Raw genomic sequence first — 18874 nt, 5'->3', positions numbered from 1 at the left:
CACAGAAAGTTTGCTCATAAATATTTATTTGTTTAACAATTCAGCACTAAAAAAATATTACTTAAAAAGGCATCTTTTATTTAAGTTCTTTTAGTTTGTCCAGGGCTGGTGGGGTTGTACCGTCCCTACTTTTATTACAGCCACCTGACTACTTCCATACCATCTTACTTTTCAAGAAGAAAAGCCTAGGTGTGGCTGGGACCCAAAGCTTCATCACAGTCTATAAAAATAGAATTCTTTAAGACTTTCTACGTACATCCTGAAGGCCTGCACAGCCAGCCCCCAAATTTTATTTCCCACCCCCACCACATTGCAAATAAAGCCTCAACATACACACACGCATACAGACACACAGAATACACGTATTACACTCCTCTACACACCGATTTTTCTAAATAGCAATGCAACCACAAGGGCAATAGGTAAGGAATACACATGATTTCAGTGGTAACATATGGCTCAGCCTTCTCATATTGCTGGTATTCTCCGTCTTAGTAACGTGCTGCCTTATTCACTGCTCTGCAAAAGGTGTATTTATTACTTTTATTTGCATTGTCGAGGCACTAACTCGGGAACGCTAATTTAGGAACATACTTGGGAGCATCCCATTTGCCTCGAGAACTGCTGTTGCTGGAGCAGCAAGCACCACACGGTTGGCTGGTGGTTTCGAGGCTGTCACCTGGTACCGGTCTCAGTAAAGCTGACGGGAGCATTCCTAGGCTGCTGAAAACTAAGCCACATCCTTTTCCTTCCTGGAAAATGAGAAAACTGGCTTGGGCTCTCCTATAAAGGTGTGTACGGACACAGCAGCTACCTAGCATCCTGCACTCAGCGCCCTTCCTGGCAGTTTAGGGATCACTCCAAGTTTCTGATTGAGCCTTGTAGATTTATCTTCAGTCTGCTCCTGCATACAGTTTTCAGGCTTGTGATTGAACATGTCAAAAAGCTTACTTCCCATGGCTTACATGTATTTAATTGATATGTTTAGAATGCCAGCAGGCTACAAAACTGCTCAGCAGCAGGCTTTCAATCATCAAAAGCACATCTTTCTAAAAGGACAGCTATCCTCCAAGTAATTTCGCTTGGAACTCTAATAGCTGAATGCCTAATCAAGGATGAATTGTGATATAAAAGAATGGGTTATTTTTTTCAGTTTATGGAGAAATACTTTGGATTCAGTGACCAAAATCTGTAACATTTGTGTCTCAACTTCTAGTGGGCAAAGACAGTTAGTGGCTGTCTGTGATATAAGCCAAACTTCTCCAGCCAGTAAAAGAATCTTCTCCAATAACCACTGCTCTCCTTAAATTGGATACCTGCTCTCCTCCTCCTGCAAACTGGCACAGCATACACAATGTAGAGTGCTGACAGAAGCACTTGTTCTGAGAGGCAGAAACAATTGTTTCCAACTGTATAGTCTTGTATGCTCTGCTGTAAGATAAAACTTACTCTGTGTGAAGGGGTGTTCAGCTAAGTGCCGCACAAGAAACAGAGCTGAAAATGAACTGTGATCCTTACTTCAGGCCTCTTTTCTCACCTTCTTTGCAGAAATAAGGAGCACATCATGGGGAGGTCCTGCACATGCAAGTACAAGGCATACAAGAGCAGTGCTGCAGGTGTCAGCAGTTGTCTTCCCATGAAACTTCACAGGAGAAAATCTAAGAAGACAAGGATGTTATTCTCCTCTAGAGACCTATTTCCTTGCACTGAGATGACTGCGGAGCACAAAGGTACCTTCTTTCATTAACTATCCGTTCTCTATACCAGGATATATCTAATTAAACCTTTAATTACATCCACTTATTCAGTAAGACTATCAAACTGTTCTTGATTTGTTTAATTCTGAAATGATTAACATATCCAAAAATAGGATCTAACAATTTGTGTGTACAGTATATTAAATGTAGTTGCTTTTATTACAATCTTCCTTGCCACATAGTTTAAAATAAGATATATCAATACAATCACCAGAACAATCTCAGACAACGAAAGAATAGCATCCAATCAAGATACAGTAAGATACTCAAAAAGGCAGTATGAGTAGCTGGAAACCTTGGTCCTCCGATTATTTTGTATAGCACATTGATCAGAGATTTTCCAATATAAATTAGCAAACAAACATTAAAAGTTAACAATTTCATACCGTAGATTCCTTAAATGTTTATATCGAGTGTGAACAGTATTGATTCTAGCACAATGTCTTTATGCACATGTCTCTCAAAGAGGTAACAGGGAATTTTAAGTATGCAGTAACTATATCCAGGCTCAGAAATGAGTAGAACATCTGTAAACGAGTTTTGGTCTTTCCTGTACAATGGCTCCACAAATGAGTGCAGTAATCAAAATGGCTGAGCACATACACTGAACAAATCACCCCAGAAAAAAGGATCCAACACAAATCATTTGCAAGAAGGTGAAGAATGGTGGGGAAGTCAACAGAACTCAAACACAGCTGCTCACCAGCCCCATGAGGACATGCCCTTCAGTATTAGATGTGTACCTCACCACTAACTTCATGTGTACATGTGCCCTCCACACATACATTGGGGAGTATGCACAGCAGTGAAGCTGGCATCCCCCAACCAGCCTCAAGGCTGAGCAGGGGCCATGGACTAGTGGGCTACAGCCACCTCTTGTGCTCTTAGGGCAGTCATGAAAGACTTCTCATTAGTTATAGACTCCACTTTCTGTGCTGAAGTGCTTTTTCTTCTGTAATCATTTGGGACCTAACCTGGTTTAGGTTAACCATTTTCCTTTACCTAGGCAATTGCAAGTGCATCAGACAACTCTGAGGAGTTTTCTCCAAGTCCGTAAGTAGCGGAGTAGTGTAAGTAGCTGACTAATATTGAGATACTTTCAAGAAGCACTCAGACAGTAAGGATTTTGTTTTGTTTTATAGATATCATCCATGGGAGGAGAGGCAGGAATAACGGTTGGACATGAACGCACTGAGACTTTGAGTTCTTTTCTGCAGATGTCATGAAAAAGTGCTCTATAATGCCGAATCAATAAAAATGCATATGTATACCCTGACATTCAAAAATACCTGTTTGCCCACTGTGACTTCAAAATGTCAGCTACAGAATATATTTACAGGTGATTGTTGATGTTTGTTCCAGGCAAGAAACATTAAGCACAACTATTCCCAGAATACATAAACCCAAACTAATTTAGATCAGGACAGCGGGAGCTTAAAAGAGGTACTACACGAGCAGCTCCCAAGGAGTCAAGCAGAAGCAGCAAGCAGCCAACTGTTACAGAGCCCAGCTAGTCCAAAATATGAACTGCTGCAAATTGAGTTCATTAGTAACATGACCTTCTTTTTATTGTTTTTCCCCTGAAGCTACCCTTACTGTGTCCATCCCCTGTACAGCATGGCTATGCCACAGATTTCAAGAAAGGTGTGGATTACTGCAGTGACTCTCCTTTCTTTGGAGCAATAGAGAGAGATCATATCTGATGGGTATAAGCCGCTCCGGCAAATACCTCACTTTCTCTTTTATGGTACGATCAAGGTTGATTGTGGTTAACAGATAAAACCTTCTTTGTGAGGTACCTTTATGTTTCCTAAATTCCAAGCTTATTTCAGTGAAATAAAGATCTGCCTTTCTCTCAGTTCCCCTCTCTGAAAGCCTGCTTTTTTAGTGACAAGAAAAATTGTGTTGTCTCACCCTTTCTTAAAGGGCTTTTCTGTAGTACAGACTTAGAACAGGTAGGGCTTCGTTGACAGCAAACTTTGACAGTGCATAGTTAACACTGCTTTAAAAAGAAAAAAGAGGAAAGAAAGAAAAGGTCAGTTTGGAGCTTTTCCCTACTGCTGATCCTCTGCTGTGAAGAGCTTCAGAATCTCAATACTTGAATATCGCTCAAGGATGGTGACTCCACAACCTCTCTGGGAAAGGGGTTGTGTGCAATGAACACTGTTGCTTCAGCGTTCATTCACATTCATAGTCTTTTGTTGCTGTTGTTTTTTCTTTAGCGTTTCAGCAGAATTTCCTGTATTTCAATTTATGCCCACTGCCTCTCATCTTCCCACCAGACACCACTGAGAAGAGCATGGCTCCCTCTTCTTCACTCCTTCCCATCAGATCTGCACACAATGGTAAGACAGTTCATGTCTTCCTACGTGCTAGACATCTGCCATGAATTCATCTCCATTACTGACTGCTAATTTTAGTGACTGTTCATATCACCAAAATTATTATTGCTAGGAAGTTATTTCATGGCAGTGGTTACTACAAACCATGGCAGCAGAGTCACATTTTGTAGTTCACTTCGGTGTGTTTTCTTTTTGTCTTAAAATTCTCATCTCTTTTCTTTCTTAATTTTTAACGTCAGATGTATGAGAGAAAACAGAACTATTAGTTGTGGAGAGTTAAAACCTGGATTTTGCCTCTTACATATACTGCAAAGTGTGTTCATCTCTTAAATTTCATTTGCTTTAGAGATACTGAAAATGAGGGATTTCAGAGGTACATTAATTATGAAATCTTACTATACTAAAAAAAAAAATCTCTTCAATTAAAAGTAACTTTAAGAATAAATTACTCTTCTACTAAGTGAAACCAATCAGCTTTTACAGCGGCAGAAAATCCACAAAATGGTGGGATAAATGAAGTCTGCAGTGGAAAAAGCAATGTCCCGACCAGCTCTGCTGGGGACTCCCACATTATGTAGGTGACAATCAGTTAAGCAGCTGTGATGAGGAACGTGCAGGAAAAGTATCTGCCAGACATCCAACAGTGAGTTTCCTGGGCATACTCACATCATCAAGAAGAGCCCAGACCTGCCCCTTCCCCTAATACAGATTTGCTTCATGAAGAAATCTGCTTCAAGCAGAAGTGAAATTTTTATCTGCCTATGACATTTAAGGAAAAATATTGACTGAATTTGGACCTAAAAAACACACTAGCTCTCCCCTTGGGAGAGCAAGAGCTTCAGTCCCACAGAGAAATCAACAGGAATTATGAGTGCTCAGTACTTGTCAGCCAATCTCCCTACTGGCATAATATGTGGCTCTGATACACAGGACACTGAAATTAGTAAAAATTCCACTTTGAAGGCTAATGAAGCTAAATTTTGAAATTAAAAATGTTTAAGAGATAAATAATAACACATTTCTGTGATCTCTGCTCAGAGTCAGTTGCAGAGGATTACATTATGAGCAAATGTTGTATGTTGTCCTGAATTTGGTAAACATATGCAATTTCCTAATCCACGTGTATTACTGTTACCACATTGCTTCATTGATAAGCTGCCAATAACGCTCACTATTGCTAAGTGGAAGTGCTCTACACAGTGTAAATACATCCATGAAGAATAAAAATGATTGCTGTCAGGCTTCAGAGTAGGAGCTGCTTTCCCTTTTGTCCTTAGTTAAAAAAAAAACAACAAAGGAAGTGTCAAGCCTGGTCTCAGAGGTAAATCTACAAACTCATAGTCAGTGCTACTGAATGAATGTATTCTCTTATTAATGAAGGTGTTTCTGAAGCAGAGTTTTGGAAGAAAAACATGAGGGCACCTGTGGACATTAGAAATTAGCAGCCAGTACCTGCAGAAACTGAAAATGTACAGCTGTTCATAAGACAAGAAACAGGAGCAGTTATCAGTAACATTAATGACAGACACCTCAAGGTCACTTCAGAGTACTTAAATGCCAAACATCTTCAAAGTACTTCTACAAACATCCAGAGCTTTGTGTGTGGTTTTAACCCTGCTTAGTTTCGTAGCAGCTGAGATACTGAATATCAGACTAGGTAACCGTATCTCTCCAGGAAAAGGGAGCTTGTAGCAAGCTCCATTGGCACTAGATGCCATCTTGAAATATATTCTCCAGTCAGTCAAGCATTCCATTAGCAAATTCACATCTGAAGTCTTTGGCAAGGCAGGAACATTGTACTCTCTTGCCCTGGGAAATTACACACATAAAGTGAATTTGACAGCCATTTTGATACCTGGTAATATGCTTTAATGCATACTGACTCTGTTTTGTTTTTAAAACTGAGCAAGGCCAGCACACATGTTTGAGAGTGGATATCTGCCTATGCTGGGCACTATTTCATGAAAGTTAGGTTTCTGTCACAGATCTAAGGCAAATATTACAATTTACAGGAAAGAAATGAGGACATCAATACATTGTGCGTTATTGGAGACATACAGCCTTTATAACACAGTAGCTTTCACTATGATCTCTGGGTTTTCTATGTCCTTTTTGCTTTGGACCATTCTCAGTTCCAGATTGGCTGAGTTTGGTTTGTTTCCTTCTCCAGCTTGTGCTAAAAAGATGACATCAGAAGGTCAATAAAAACAGCAGTTTAAAAGTAAACAAGTTGCAATATCTGATACCCCATTATATGTTTTCTCTCTCCTCCCACTTTCCTTACTACACTTGCTAAAGGCTTCTGAAGTAAAAGATGCAGATCAGCACTGTATTTTCTCAGCACCTCAGCTCTGCAGGACCTCTCTACAGAAAGAGCACAGCTCTGCTGTCAATTAGAAATCTGGATCTCCTTAAAAGTTGTTAGACACAGGAACTCAAAGGTAAAAGAAGCTGGAAAAGTCATTCTTCACATGGCCAATACGGCAAACGGAATGTTTATTACTGGTTGACAAGCCCCTCTCAATACCAAGTGCATGCACTAAAAGGTAAAGTTAGTAAGCCATATTTAAAGCAGAATCTCCTCTGCACGTCAAACTCAGTATTTCCTCAAGTTCTTCCACCACTGCTTTGCAAAACAGTCAAGCACTGTCAGCATACTGTAGTCCCAATATAAGCTGAACAGTGACACCTTCAGTCTGGTATTGTCAAAAATAGGGCTGAAGGACACAGTAAAGAACATACACTGACAAGACTACCTAGCCCTCATTCTTTGAATTCTCTAAATTCTCTGGAAGCTTCTGCACTGAAAGTTACCTTTCTGTGTAAGGAAACCCAGAAAGCTCCTTAAATATTTCTTTTGATGCAAATCCAGACAAAGAGAGGGAAGAGCAAGGTTTGAATGAATTACCTTTTGCACTCTTAATGGTCCTTTGCAGAACATGTTGCATGGCTGACACAGTCTTTTCACATGCCACCTGCACATTACCATAACATATTTAGGTTGTAGTAAAACTTCAGTTTTACTGCTCAATTTAATATTTGTAACACTACCATTCAGGCAAACACAACTGGCAGCACACAAACAGGGTGACAATGAGGTAGTTTGGAAAAAGAAGTTTTTCAGATTCTCTTAGCTCTACCCAGACAAGTATTAGAAACCATACACCTGTATCAATGACTCTAAAGACAAAAGAGAAAGAAATAGAATAGATAAATGGTTTCCAATGCTTATTATGAAGTGAGGATAAAATGTATTTGTAAATGTACATGAAATCTCTAGAAACAAAGCACCTTATTTGACAAAATTACAAAGTACTGAAATCAGCCATGCAAAGTTTTACAAGCTAAAATCTTGTAGGAAAAGGGGACACTCTGCTTTCTCTGCTCTGAAGTGAGAAAAAAAAATTCTAATCAGATGATAGTCCATAAATAATAAAGTAGATTAAAACTAATTTAAAAAAAAGATGAAGTCTGAACTTGTAGACAGGTGAAAAAACCTCCCCCCTACCTTCAGATTGTTTGGATGTTTATGTGTCCATGCCAAAAGCATAGCAGCAAACAAGTCTCCCGTTCCAACAAAGGCAGCATCCACTTTAGGAGATTCCATTCGAATTCTCTGCGTTATCTTGGTACCATCTGCATTAGCTGCAACAGAGACACAGTTAAGTAACACACCCAGCAATTAATACAACAGCACTTACTATAGTTTAAAAATGATAATCAGATTTGAATTCCTCCATTGTTTGGAATGTAAAGATGCCAAGGAGTACTGTAAACTTTGTACCAGTTCTTTTTCAGTCCAGTCCCAAAACCCTGCTGAGTAGAATAGCATTTACAACTTACGTACTTCACTTAAGTGGGAAGAGGGAGCTAGCACTATCACTTTCATGAGGAAATGGGAGCCTAAAATGTTTCATTTAGACTGCAGCAGCAGTTTTCTCAGATGCTGAGCAAGGGAATCTGCTGAATCCTAGGTGGACCGTACCCAACCAGCATCTAGACAACCTCTAGAGTAGGAACAGCCATAGACATCAGCAGAGAATATCTGATCCATGCGCCGTATTGTTATTGCCTCTGGAATTATATGACTTACTCAAGATTGGCATGTAGTAAGTACTAACAAACATCAAGTGGTCCTTAGTGGAGTCTAGATGAAATAGCAGTACATTTTTTGTTTGTTTCTCAGTCCAGAATGTGGCACATAGACTGAGACCACAGACAAACAAAAAAACAAGATTATCTACCACCTCAGTAACTCTGTCCTTCTCACATAGAAACATCCTGCAACAATCCAAACATACAGTGAATCTCTGTGTTGGTACAGAGGGGATAGAAAGAAGCAGCAGAAGGGTGTTTTATAGCCAAACATCAGAGAAGGAGGAGAGGAGAGGAGAGGGGAGGGGAGGGGAGGAGGAGGACAAAACATACTAATGAAGCAGTTTGTAACTTACTTTTCCTGTAGCTTCCCAGAGCAATCAGGTAGTCGTTTCCTAGCGGTGCCTGTAGATCTGAGCTGGTTATCACCACAGTCTCTGGTCCCATGGCATGGAGCATATCCATTACCTTCCCATGTGCAAAAAGGCAGGAATCAGTGACTGCAATGCGTGTTCATTAAACCTTGCATCATACAGAGCAATTTCTCACAAGCACCTTATTTTGCCATCTTTCATAGAAAATGAACGGTTTTCACTCAAATAATTCACTTGAATAAGTGGTATTAATTTGAAATAGGGGAATCAGTTATACTTAATGCACACACTTGTTCAAATATCCAAGTATCTCTCTGTTATCTTTGGATGCTCCTCTGAAAAGAACATTCTGTTTCAGCTATTATCAAAACTTTTCTCTGCATGTTTCCAAAACATACTATCAAAAGAAGAGAACAAGTACAGGGAGACATGCATCTGAGCTGGTATCTTTAAACACATGCTACAGAGGTAAGAAATCCAGGCTGGGAAGTATTGTTTAGTTACATCCTTAGGAGTTAGCAGAAACAACAACCTAAAGAATTGAGTTGGAAGCACAACTGTGTCTATCTCCATCTTCCTTTCCCATTCTGTTCCAAATCCAAAATGTTCACCAGTAAATTATGTACCTTTCTACGTGCATTTTCTCTCAATGTGTTCCTCACTTAAAATCATTAATGCTCTACTTCTGACATCACAGCTGGTTGTTACAAGACTGATTTTGATTTCACAGAAGAAAGAACAACTCTAAGTAATGAGTTTAGCATGAAATACATAAAATATTAGTTCTCCCAGAAGTGTTTAACTAAAAATCCTCTCAGGCTAGCTATGACTCATGAACAGTTGAATGAGAAGGTTTTATGTGTGCTTTTTAAAAATTCCCTATCTTTTGTCTAATAAGCCTCTGAGCTTCTTCAGCTGTCACAACTCTCTGCACAGACATCAGTTGGGTTTTAAGGAAGCAGGGAGCTCACCAGCATATGCTGAGATGATCAGCCTGCAAATAACATTAAACTTGACTTCTCTTCTCATCCACAATTTAACAAGCATCTAAGCTATTTCTGGTTGCGGGACTCAGCCTCTTCTACATTAAAATTAGGCTACACTTATTTTTTTGTTAAAAAAAAACTCCACTGTCACCGCTGGTCTTGCTGAAGAAATCAATGAAAGCATGTCACCTTGGGAACAGATGGCAGAATTCCTACCACCTCCAAAGGGGACAAATTCCAGCATGAATTATTACTTGAAAGGAGAGACGAGTATATAAAATGCAGCTCAGTGAGGAAGAGATATTTAAATGTAATAACCTGCAAGCATCTTTTTAAAAAAACGCTTCCATTCCTAAGACTAATTCCATCTTCACAGGAGATTTTTAAAACCCATCTTAAAGAAGAACTAGCATTCATGAGTTGGAAAGACCGGTAGATAACTTGTAATTGTTTAGCACATGAAACTAACATTTGCTGCTGTAACATGCAAAGTGAAAACTAACAGGTGCTCAGCCAATAGAGTTCTTCTGAAGACTATGGTTCCACGTGGGAGAATGAGAACAGAAGAAATGAGGAACAGTTAGCAGCTAGTAGCATTCAGCACCCTCATCCATCACAGTGCAGTAATATAAAACTGGTGTGGAAAGGAAAAATTAAAAGAACTCAAATCTTTGGAGCTGCTTTTTGCTGTGAAGAGATGGTAGTCAACTGATGTTGTATGACGTTGCTGGAGGAAAAAAGCCAATAAACATTAGGGCTAACAGAGCCCAGCTACTCTCCAGGGTGCCTCTGCAGCTGCTGTTTGTTTAAAGATTTTGTGTTCCTTTGAAGTTCAAAATCAAACTGGAATAAACAACATCAGTCCGTTATGAAAGCACTTGACTTTCCAACAAAACAAAAAGCTCAGATCTTTAAAAAAAAACAAAAAACCAAACATAAAACTACATTCCTATTTTGTCCCTCATCACCATATCCTGTAACTCTTTTAAAGTCACTCAACTTGTGTAAAAGGGTAAATCCTTACACCTCAATGCAGTATATTTGCAGATTACTGATCATCAATGTAGGATGATGACAGCAGCTGCCAGCACTCCAGATCTGCCCACCTTTCATCAGGAGTTACCTAAGGGTCATCGCTCCCAATCCATTTTCTCATCTGTGCACTACTTCTGCAATGCAGGTCTCATGGCCTGCAAGCCAATTTCCCAAAAAAGAAACAAGACAACAGTAAACGCTGTCAATCTTTATTCGGTCAATCCTCTTCAAGAGTTTCCTATTAAGCTCTCTTCCTTGCAAACTGTGTCAATGGGAGAATGAGAAATAGCTGTACTCAGCATTGCTGCTGCACGACTAGCATGTGGACAGCAGAGGGAGCGACTTATGCAGGTTTCTAATGATCAGAATCTCTCGGGGTTTTCACCTCAGCCAATGACAAGGAACCACACTGTCAGCAGTACGGATATGCATACGTGCTGCTGCTTCCCTTCCTACACTGCAGAAACTCACAGTGACCTGCTCATCAACACTGCACTGTCTTTATTTGTAGTACTTTCGGGAAGTTTCTTCAGAAGTTTGACACAAGAACAGAATGTATTTTGCACAGTGACAGTACAAGGCTTTAACAATTGATGGAGAGAGGGAGGCTAAAGTGATTTCAAGGTTAACGACAAATGGCAAACACTGCAGGCACAGTTAAAGAATAAGATCTTGCACATCCTATCCTTTACCTACTTACCTCTAAAGCATCTTTTTCGGTGTAAATCTTCCTCCCAGTAAGTAACCTGAGAATGAAACAGAAATTTTGAAAGAGCGCACAAAACAGAAATGTTGAAGGAGCACACATCTCCCAGGCAAAAATAGCTCTGTTTACTCTAAGAAAGGATGACAGCTTGGACTACACAATACAGGCTTAAACAATTTGTTCACTACACAGTCTGCTGTAACAGACTGCAGTCTTTAGAAGTTACATGCACAGATACACAGTGCTTCTGCAGCATGGCTGTATCAATTCTATACCAAAATTCTGTACCCTAACATAACTTCACAAGCCTGCTCTCTCCATCTAACACATAGCTGCTCCCTCCCTTCAGGGGGGCAGCATGTAATGCATCACAACAGATTATCTCCTGACCAAAGAGTCATGACTGTGTAGACAGGGTGGGCACAAGGCAAATTCTTACTTCATATCAGATGCTGCCATGGTGGTATTTCTAAATCAAAATTCAGGAGTTTTAGTCAAACTATTTCAGTTTTTATTTTATGACATATAATACAAATTTTTGCAGGAATGGGTAGAACAAGAGAGGAGAGAGATATTTTTTCAACCTGTCCTAGATACATAGGTGTCTGGAAGCAGTCATGTAAAATGAGAGACTGGAGAAAACAAAATAATGGTGTTCCTCAAATAAATCCCCTTTTTTTCCCCCCTGGTTTCAATATAGAACAGTAGGCTTGCAGAAGAGCACTGCTTTAAAGCATCAGCTAAAAACCTACACCCAACATATACATACATACAGTACTATACTGAGACAAATGAAAGAATGAGTATCAGCCTCCCATTTTTATCTCTGGGCTTACTTGACTATAAAAAGAAATGGAGTACTTACTCAGCCTCAAACTGGTTAGGAGTAATGATATCAGCAACGGGTACAACTTTGTCCCTATAGACTGGGAGGAGATCCTTAGGCACATACTGGGGGAGAAAAGATAGTATCAAATGTCATCAGCTATTTCAGGTATAGGAGTGACACGCTCCTTCCCTGAACTACCATTCATGCTGACACTTAGTAATCTTAAAGCTCCCGGTGTACTGTTACATAGCAGGAATTAAAGTGGCTGTGGATCCTTTTTCTTGCTCATATCTCTAAAATAAACTACTTTGCTGTTGTACCAATGGAATGGAGGTTCTTTCCTGCATCACTGCAATACATTGGTTGTATTGCACTGCAGGGCTTGAGGAGCAAGCAATGCTCACGTTATGTGTTAGTTTGTCCCCTCTTTTCAGTGCAACATTTCTAGGGTGCACTGTGCATTCATACACAGGAAAGGGAATCTGATTTCTAAACTGATCAGTACAATTTAATTTACTGAAAATTACTTATTGTAAATTACAAGTACTTGTGTTACACACAGAGCTACCAAACCGCTCACATACTTGGGTGACTTCAAGTAATGAGGGCCAATGCTCTCCCTTCCACATTCCTGTTCCACCTTTATCCCATCTTCTTTAGCTACATACAGCCCATTAGCAAAGGCCGGCTGGTTCTCTAGCTGGTGACATACACCAAGATGCAGCAGGAGCCTAAAAGACTGTAGGTCCTTCAGACTTGGAATAAAGTTGAAAAGTATCAGCTCTTTCTTTTGGCACGCAAAGGAGTTCAGCTAGGAGCTAAGTTGCAGGCCTCAGCACACCTTCCAGCATCCTGTTGTAGCTCTATTTAACAAAATCTACATTAAAGTTCTTTGTTTACTAGTGGCTATTCTTCATTAGCATCCCATTTTCTAAATCAGGATTAATCTTTCCTTTTGTCTACATTTTATTTTCTCTGTTAGGCACATCAGCTACGTAGGGCAGGGTGTACATATAAATGCACCCATGTGTTCGCCTCCTGTTTCAGCTGTATTAGTGACAGATAAAACCTCATTATGTTATTGACCATTAGGTGATATCAGAACACCCATCATCTTGGGACTGAGCTCACTCATGTCTTGATGAAGTAATGATGTCACTGGACTCTGCTTTTAGACAGAAATGCAAGACTAGGTCGCATCTAAATCACGACCTCTTAAATAATTGTTTTATTACTTTTTACATCAGGAATGAGTTGGTGGGTTGTGTGCTTAATTTTCTTATCTTCTTCCACCCACCTTGTCTTCTACCCAAAATATATGGGTAAGTCCATGGTTGACTTCTCCCAAGAGCTTTTCAAAGTCACTCTACAGCTAATGCAGCTCTACAGCTACTATATTTCTGCCTTGTTAGAAAAAGCCTAGGACAATAAATACTGCAATAGACATAAAATGAAAGAATGAGACCACAAAAATCAATGGCAAATTTATTACTAAGTGCTACTTCATGTGATTTTTCAGGTGCAGGTAAACTGTAAAAAGGTACAAGGACAAAGAGAAAATCAGTGTGTGTGACCAGCTAAGGCAGAATAGAAAATATCATCCCTGCTGATCTTTTCCCACATTCCACTTTTACTGAAACTATCTGCTAGTGTTGATCAAAAATGAAACATTTCTTTGTTGCAATGCAGTGGGTCTGGTACTAGCACACCAAACCTTTCTGTCTCTATCACTGTAACAGCCCAATGCCTAAAAGCTGTTGCAACTCACATGAAATAAGTCACCTTTATTTAGGTGCAGGTGGTGTGCCAATTCATGTAATCACAGAACGTGAGCAAGGCTACCAGCTGGAACTGCTAGCTTGACAGAAGATGAGAGAACTGCAGAGAGAATTGGAGGGGAATCAGGGGGATATTTTCCTTTGGACAGGGTATGTAGTCTACTTGTTCTCTCAGCAGGGAATTAAGAATAAGTCCCAGGGCTATGCAGCCACTATTGTTCCCTGATACTGAACTCGAACAAATACAGTAGCTGTAGTACAGATGTAGTTGATGCTGGGGTTGAAAGCCATACTTGAGGAAAACGGCTTAGTCTTTGGTTTAAAAACTAATTAACTTTTATGCATATATATTTATACAGCAAATACTCACTATACAAAGAAAACAGATAAGTACTAACCATGGAGCCTTCTCCATTCCATTTGTCTCCCATCACTGGATCACACACTGTAACAGAGAAAAAAATCTAGTTTTAGAAATGGGGCCCTATTTTTACTTAAGTACAAAAACATACTTGCCCAGCATACACACAAAATGTTGTATTGTACACATTAAAATTAAGTGTATTAAGAAGAAAGAAAAAGAAAATCCAGGCCAAAGGACATAAACTCAGACTTAGTGTAATAACAGTAACACACATTTGGCATGTGCCCTTAATCTTCAGCAATATTAACAATGTATTTTAAGTGCCCTCAGTTCCAAGAAAGAATGGAAACAGCCCAGCTTTGTACTTGAAAAAAGTATTAATCTTAGTAAGAGAGCTTCCAGCAAGATAAAAAAAAGAAATACAAGTTGCAAAGTATCAAATCAATGTCTAATTAGTATTTAAGGGAGTTTCTACAAATAACAAGTGTCTTTTGTTTATATTTTGAAGGTATTTTCCTTACAATATGATCTCACTATAAAGGATCTTAGAAGTCTTGCTGCGTTCTCTCTACCTGACCACCTCCTCACCATTCTATGCTTCTTTCTGTTCCTACCTCAATACAGCTTTTAGTTTTCACAATACCAAATTACAGTGCAAGCTAAAAAACTGAAAATCAAGTCCACGGAGATCTCTTCACTACACCTTCAGAACAGGAACTGTACTTCATTAACTCTAAATCTGCCATCAGACTATGCAGTATGGCTCCTTGCAAACCCTGTTAACCATCATAGGTTCCTGATGACATGGTTTGTTGAACCTGAAGATGGTTCAGAGATCATTCCCAGTTCTTTATCCCAGTAAATCCCCACTGACTTTGCTGTGCTATTGTGAATTCTTTGCACAATTCAAGCCCATGTTTGTTGAGTTCCTAAGTCCTGAAACACTCAGGGAATCTTTTCTCACAGGTCTGTTGCTCTTCAAGCATGCCCAGGTAATCTTAACAGAGGGGACCAGAGTTAAACATGCCTCAGAGCTTAAGCTAAATTATTAAGCTTATAAGGCACATTAATATACCTGTAGGATGTAGGAAGGAACAGGGCAGTAAGAAGGAACAGGAAACATCAGGGCAGTATGGAAGAATCTATCCTACTTTTGACTGACCTGGAAATCAAGAAGAGCCTTCAGCTATTCGTGCTCCCAGATTATGCTTATGAATACAAACAGCAATAGCCAGCTGGGATTTCACAAAACTTCCTCTCATACAATTACTCCTTAGTACACACTTTTCTTTGGATATTTCATAATGTATGAAACACAGTGAAAGGCATAATATCACAAAGATTAAATCTATTTTCAGCAATGCTGAAATGAAACTTCATTGCAGTCTGAGCTGGTCCCAGCCAGATCAGAGCACAAGCTGACCAAAATACTGGGTAGCATCAGAATGACATTTTCATCCTAAAATGTGAAAATGATGGGCAGGTACAACAAAGAAGCAGAAAGAATTATAACTCACATCCTTACCATATACTAGGTTAGAATTCTGTTGCTTCAACTCTTGGACGATATCCACCACCATTGCAAGAAACGATGTGTCCCTTGTATATCCTTAGGGAAAAGAAACAAAAACAAAGATACCTTTGAAGTAGATTTTCAGGAAAGTTTGGTTGTTCAGTTCTTCTTTTCCAGTATAGGAAAGCTAAATGCTTCTAATTCTTTGGGTCAACATATAACAGAAAAAGGCATTTTTTTAGTATTCTATTCAGAAATAACAGGTGGAAGATGAGTCCAGGCAGTCTGTACTCACCTAGAAATACAACTTCAGAAATTCATTTCCTATATTCATTATACATTTAGTGCTCATACAACTTCAAAATGCTTGAATGTACACACAGTACATACAAAAAGGTTTGGACAAAAGGAAAAAAAAAATGTCCTTCTCTTTAAAACACCAGTCTGAGGCAGTACTATTTTGTACGTGGTACCTAAACAAAATATTCTAAGTTCCGTATACTTTTCTCATACTCTGGTTAGAAACAGTGTGGGTTTTTCTTCCAACATATTAATGCAATTGAGAATTACTCTTGATCATTTCAGAGCAATGGCCAATATACCAGTAAAATTGCTAACTTTAGGCCTAGCAGTGAAATAAGTTGTAAAACGGTTTTATTACATCTCAAGGCCCTAATCACAATGGAAGCACTACAGCACTTGTATAGTTATTAATTTGTAATACCCATTTCTTCATTTATATATTTACTGATTGTGTTTATTTTATATATTCATTTTATTTATGACATGTATTTATTAGTAATTTCATTTTCATTTACTTTAGTTCATGTAATAGCATTATTCTAGCAAGGTAGTGTCTTCAGCTTGGAAATGCTCATTCCAGTAAAACGTGTTTTTAGAGTTGTTTTTTTTTTAGTTGTAAAATTGTTCCAATTTTTACATTCTGAGGAGAAATGGAAGAAACTTCCAAGATTGAGGCAAAATGCTTTGTCCATATTAATGATAGTCAGCAAAAAAAAAAAAAAGACAAGGAAAGATTTTGTTTTAAATTGGACTGTCATGTTAGACAGACTTAATGAAAAACAAAGTTAACATTGGTGATAGAGGCATTTCAAAAGCACTACAGAGAATCTGTGTTTATCTGGCACCTTGAATGCTCTACTGCAAATGAAACAAATACTGAAGATCCACAAGTAAGTGACAATCACAAAAGCTAATGAAGTGTCATTTTATAGAGTCAGAATAAAGAGAATCATTTCCATCTCAGCCATGATATCTACAGTTATCAGACATGCAGTTACAGTCAAATACGATCTGGTGACAAATTAATTTAAGTGTTTGATAAATCATTTTCAGGTCATCAGAAGTAGAAAGCTATTGCTGTGCAACACAGTGAATCACTGTCTCTGTTTGAAGAGAAAAATCTTTTGATCCTGGATGAAGAAAGCCAGATTTTTTAAGTTCAGCTACAGATCAACTCAACACTGAAACAGATTAGATCATAGGAAGTGAGTGCCGTTTTCACCCACTTCCTCTCACTGTTTATACTAAAATACACAGATCAAGACTTTTAAACAGATTTGTACAAACCACAGACCTATCTATCCATACACCTACACTCAGAAATCATATCTTAAAAGGCATTTTAATAGTTTTTCTTCAAAATGTGTTCTATAAGTGAAGATTTCTGACCTACCACATTTTTGCCAGTAGAAGACACTTAAAGAAAAAGAGTTCAGGCAACTTTCAAGAGTGGAAAGTAAAATAAAAAAGGAGCACCTCAGCAAAGACAATACTCAAACACCGTTTGTTGCCTACTAACATTTCCTGAAAACTCCTGCAATATAACTGGATCTTCTGGGAAATGTCTTCTGTGTGTCTTCTTTCAAGGAAAGAGGTGCTGGAGCAGGTGCAAAGAAGGGCAACAAGGACTGTGAAGGGCTTAGAGAATATGCCCTATGAGGAGCAACTGAAGGAACTGGGGCTGTTTAGTCTGGGGAAAAGGAGGCTGAGGGGACAGTTTATTGCTCTCTTCCAGTACCTGAAAGGTGTTTACAGCGAGAGCGGGGTAGGTCTCTTCTCACTGGTGACAGGTGACAGGACGAGGGAAAACGGCCTCAAGTTGCACCAGGGTAAGTTTAGGTTGGATATCAGGAAAAACTCCTTTACTGAAAGGGTTGTTAAGCACTGGAATAGGCTACCCAGGGAGGTGGTTGAGTCACCATCCCTGGATGTGTGTAAAATCCATTTAGATGTGGTGCTCAGGGACAAGATTTAGCAGAGGGTTGTCACAGTTAGGGTAGTATGGTCAGGTTGCTGTTGGACTTGATGATCTTGAAGGTATTTTCCAACCAAGATATTCTATGGTTCTATGATAGAAAGGATATTCTTTTATTTTTCAATCTTAATGAACCCATTTATGCTGAAATTGATTTATTAACTTTAACTCAGTCTATTTTCTATTTAGTCCCCTTTAGTTTGGAAAGATTTATTGAAATGGAAGGAAAAGTAGCTTTTCAGATATACCATATCCTTCAATCCAGGATGGCTGCTCTGGGTTTAAAACCATTCAGTTACAGTCTCCAGTTTTCCTTGTGTACAAAGAAAGCACCTTCCTACATGAGGAAGCTGTGAAGTTAATTAAATCCGGCAATTTAATTCCATTTACCTTTAAAAAGTGGCTGCTCACTGCAATAAAAAAATGGCACTGTAATCTAAACCAGATGCATACCTCCCACTGAGGTGAAACCCCATCAGTACTCTACTCTAAAGAAACAGGAATTGGATGAGAAGCAGTTGGTAATTAAAAGCACACTTATAATCTCTCAGTTTATAAAGCATTATACACAAAGTTCTCTTCGCAGTATTTATGAACACTTTCCACATAGTGGTGCATAAAATTATGTCCCGCAGAACTGCATCTACTTGGAGAAAATGAAAGGATCTACAAGAGCAAAATATCAAGAAATATGACAGAGGAGAATACAAAATCTGTATCGAAAGCACAACCTTTTGAAAATCAGGTAGATAAAACACAGACAGATAACCACATATAGAAGTTATGTTGTTGTACAGCAGAGAGCTACTAATGAGAA

The 18874-nt window shown here is 38.9% G+C and overlaps 1 protein-coding gene across 2 annotated transcripts in view; it reads right to left on the bottom strand.

Moving 5' to 3' along the window:
• The window catches only part of PDXK (pyridoxal (pyridoxine, vitamin B6) kinase), a 44398-nt gene continuing 25524 nt past the window's right edge, over window positions 1-18874 (bottom strand). The window contains exons 4-11 of one of the 2 annotated variants that reach the window (NM_001278084.4): window positions 15792-15875; window positions 14301-14347; window positions 12161-12246; window positions 11290-11335; window positions 8551-8662; window positions 7608-7744; window positions 7008-7074; window positions 1-6275 (exon numbers count right to left, since the gene is read on the bottom strand). In NM_001278084.4, the coding sequence (NP_001265013.1) occupies window positions 6163-6275; window positions 7008-7074; window positions 7608-7744; window positions 8551-8662; window positions 11290-11335; window positions 12161-12246; window positions 14301-14347; window positions 15792-15875 (692 nt within the window). In that variant the 3' untranslated portion in view covers window positions 1-6162. 2 annotated transcript variants of the gene reach the window in all.

Source organism: Gallus gallus, chromosome 1 (assembly GCF_016699485.2).
Source record: "Gallus gallus isolate bGalGal1 chromosome 1, bGalGal1.mat.broiler.GRCg7b, whole genome shotgun sequence".
NCBI classification, from domain to species: domain Eukaryota; kingdom Metazoa; phylum Chordata; class Aves; order Galliformes; family Phasianidae; genus Gallus; species Gallus gallus.
The sequence above is the reverse complement of the archived record's forward strand: the minus strand, read 5'-3'. Positions and strand labels throughout refer to the sequence as shown.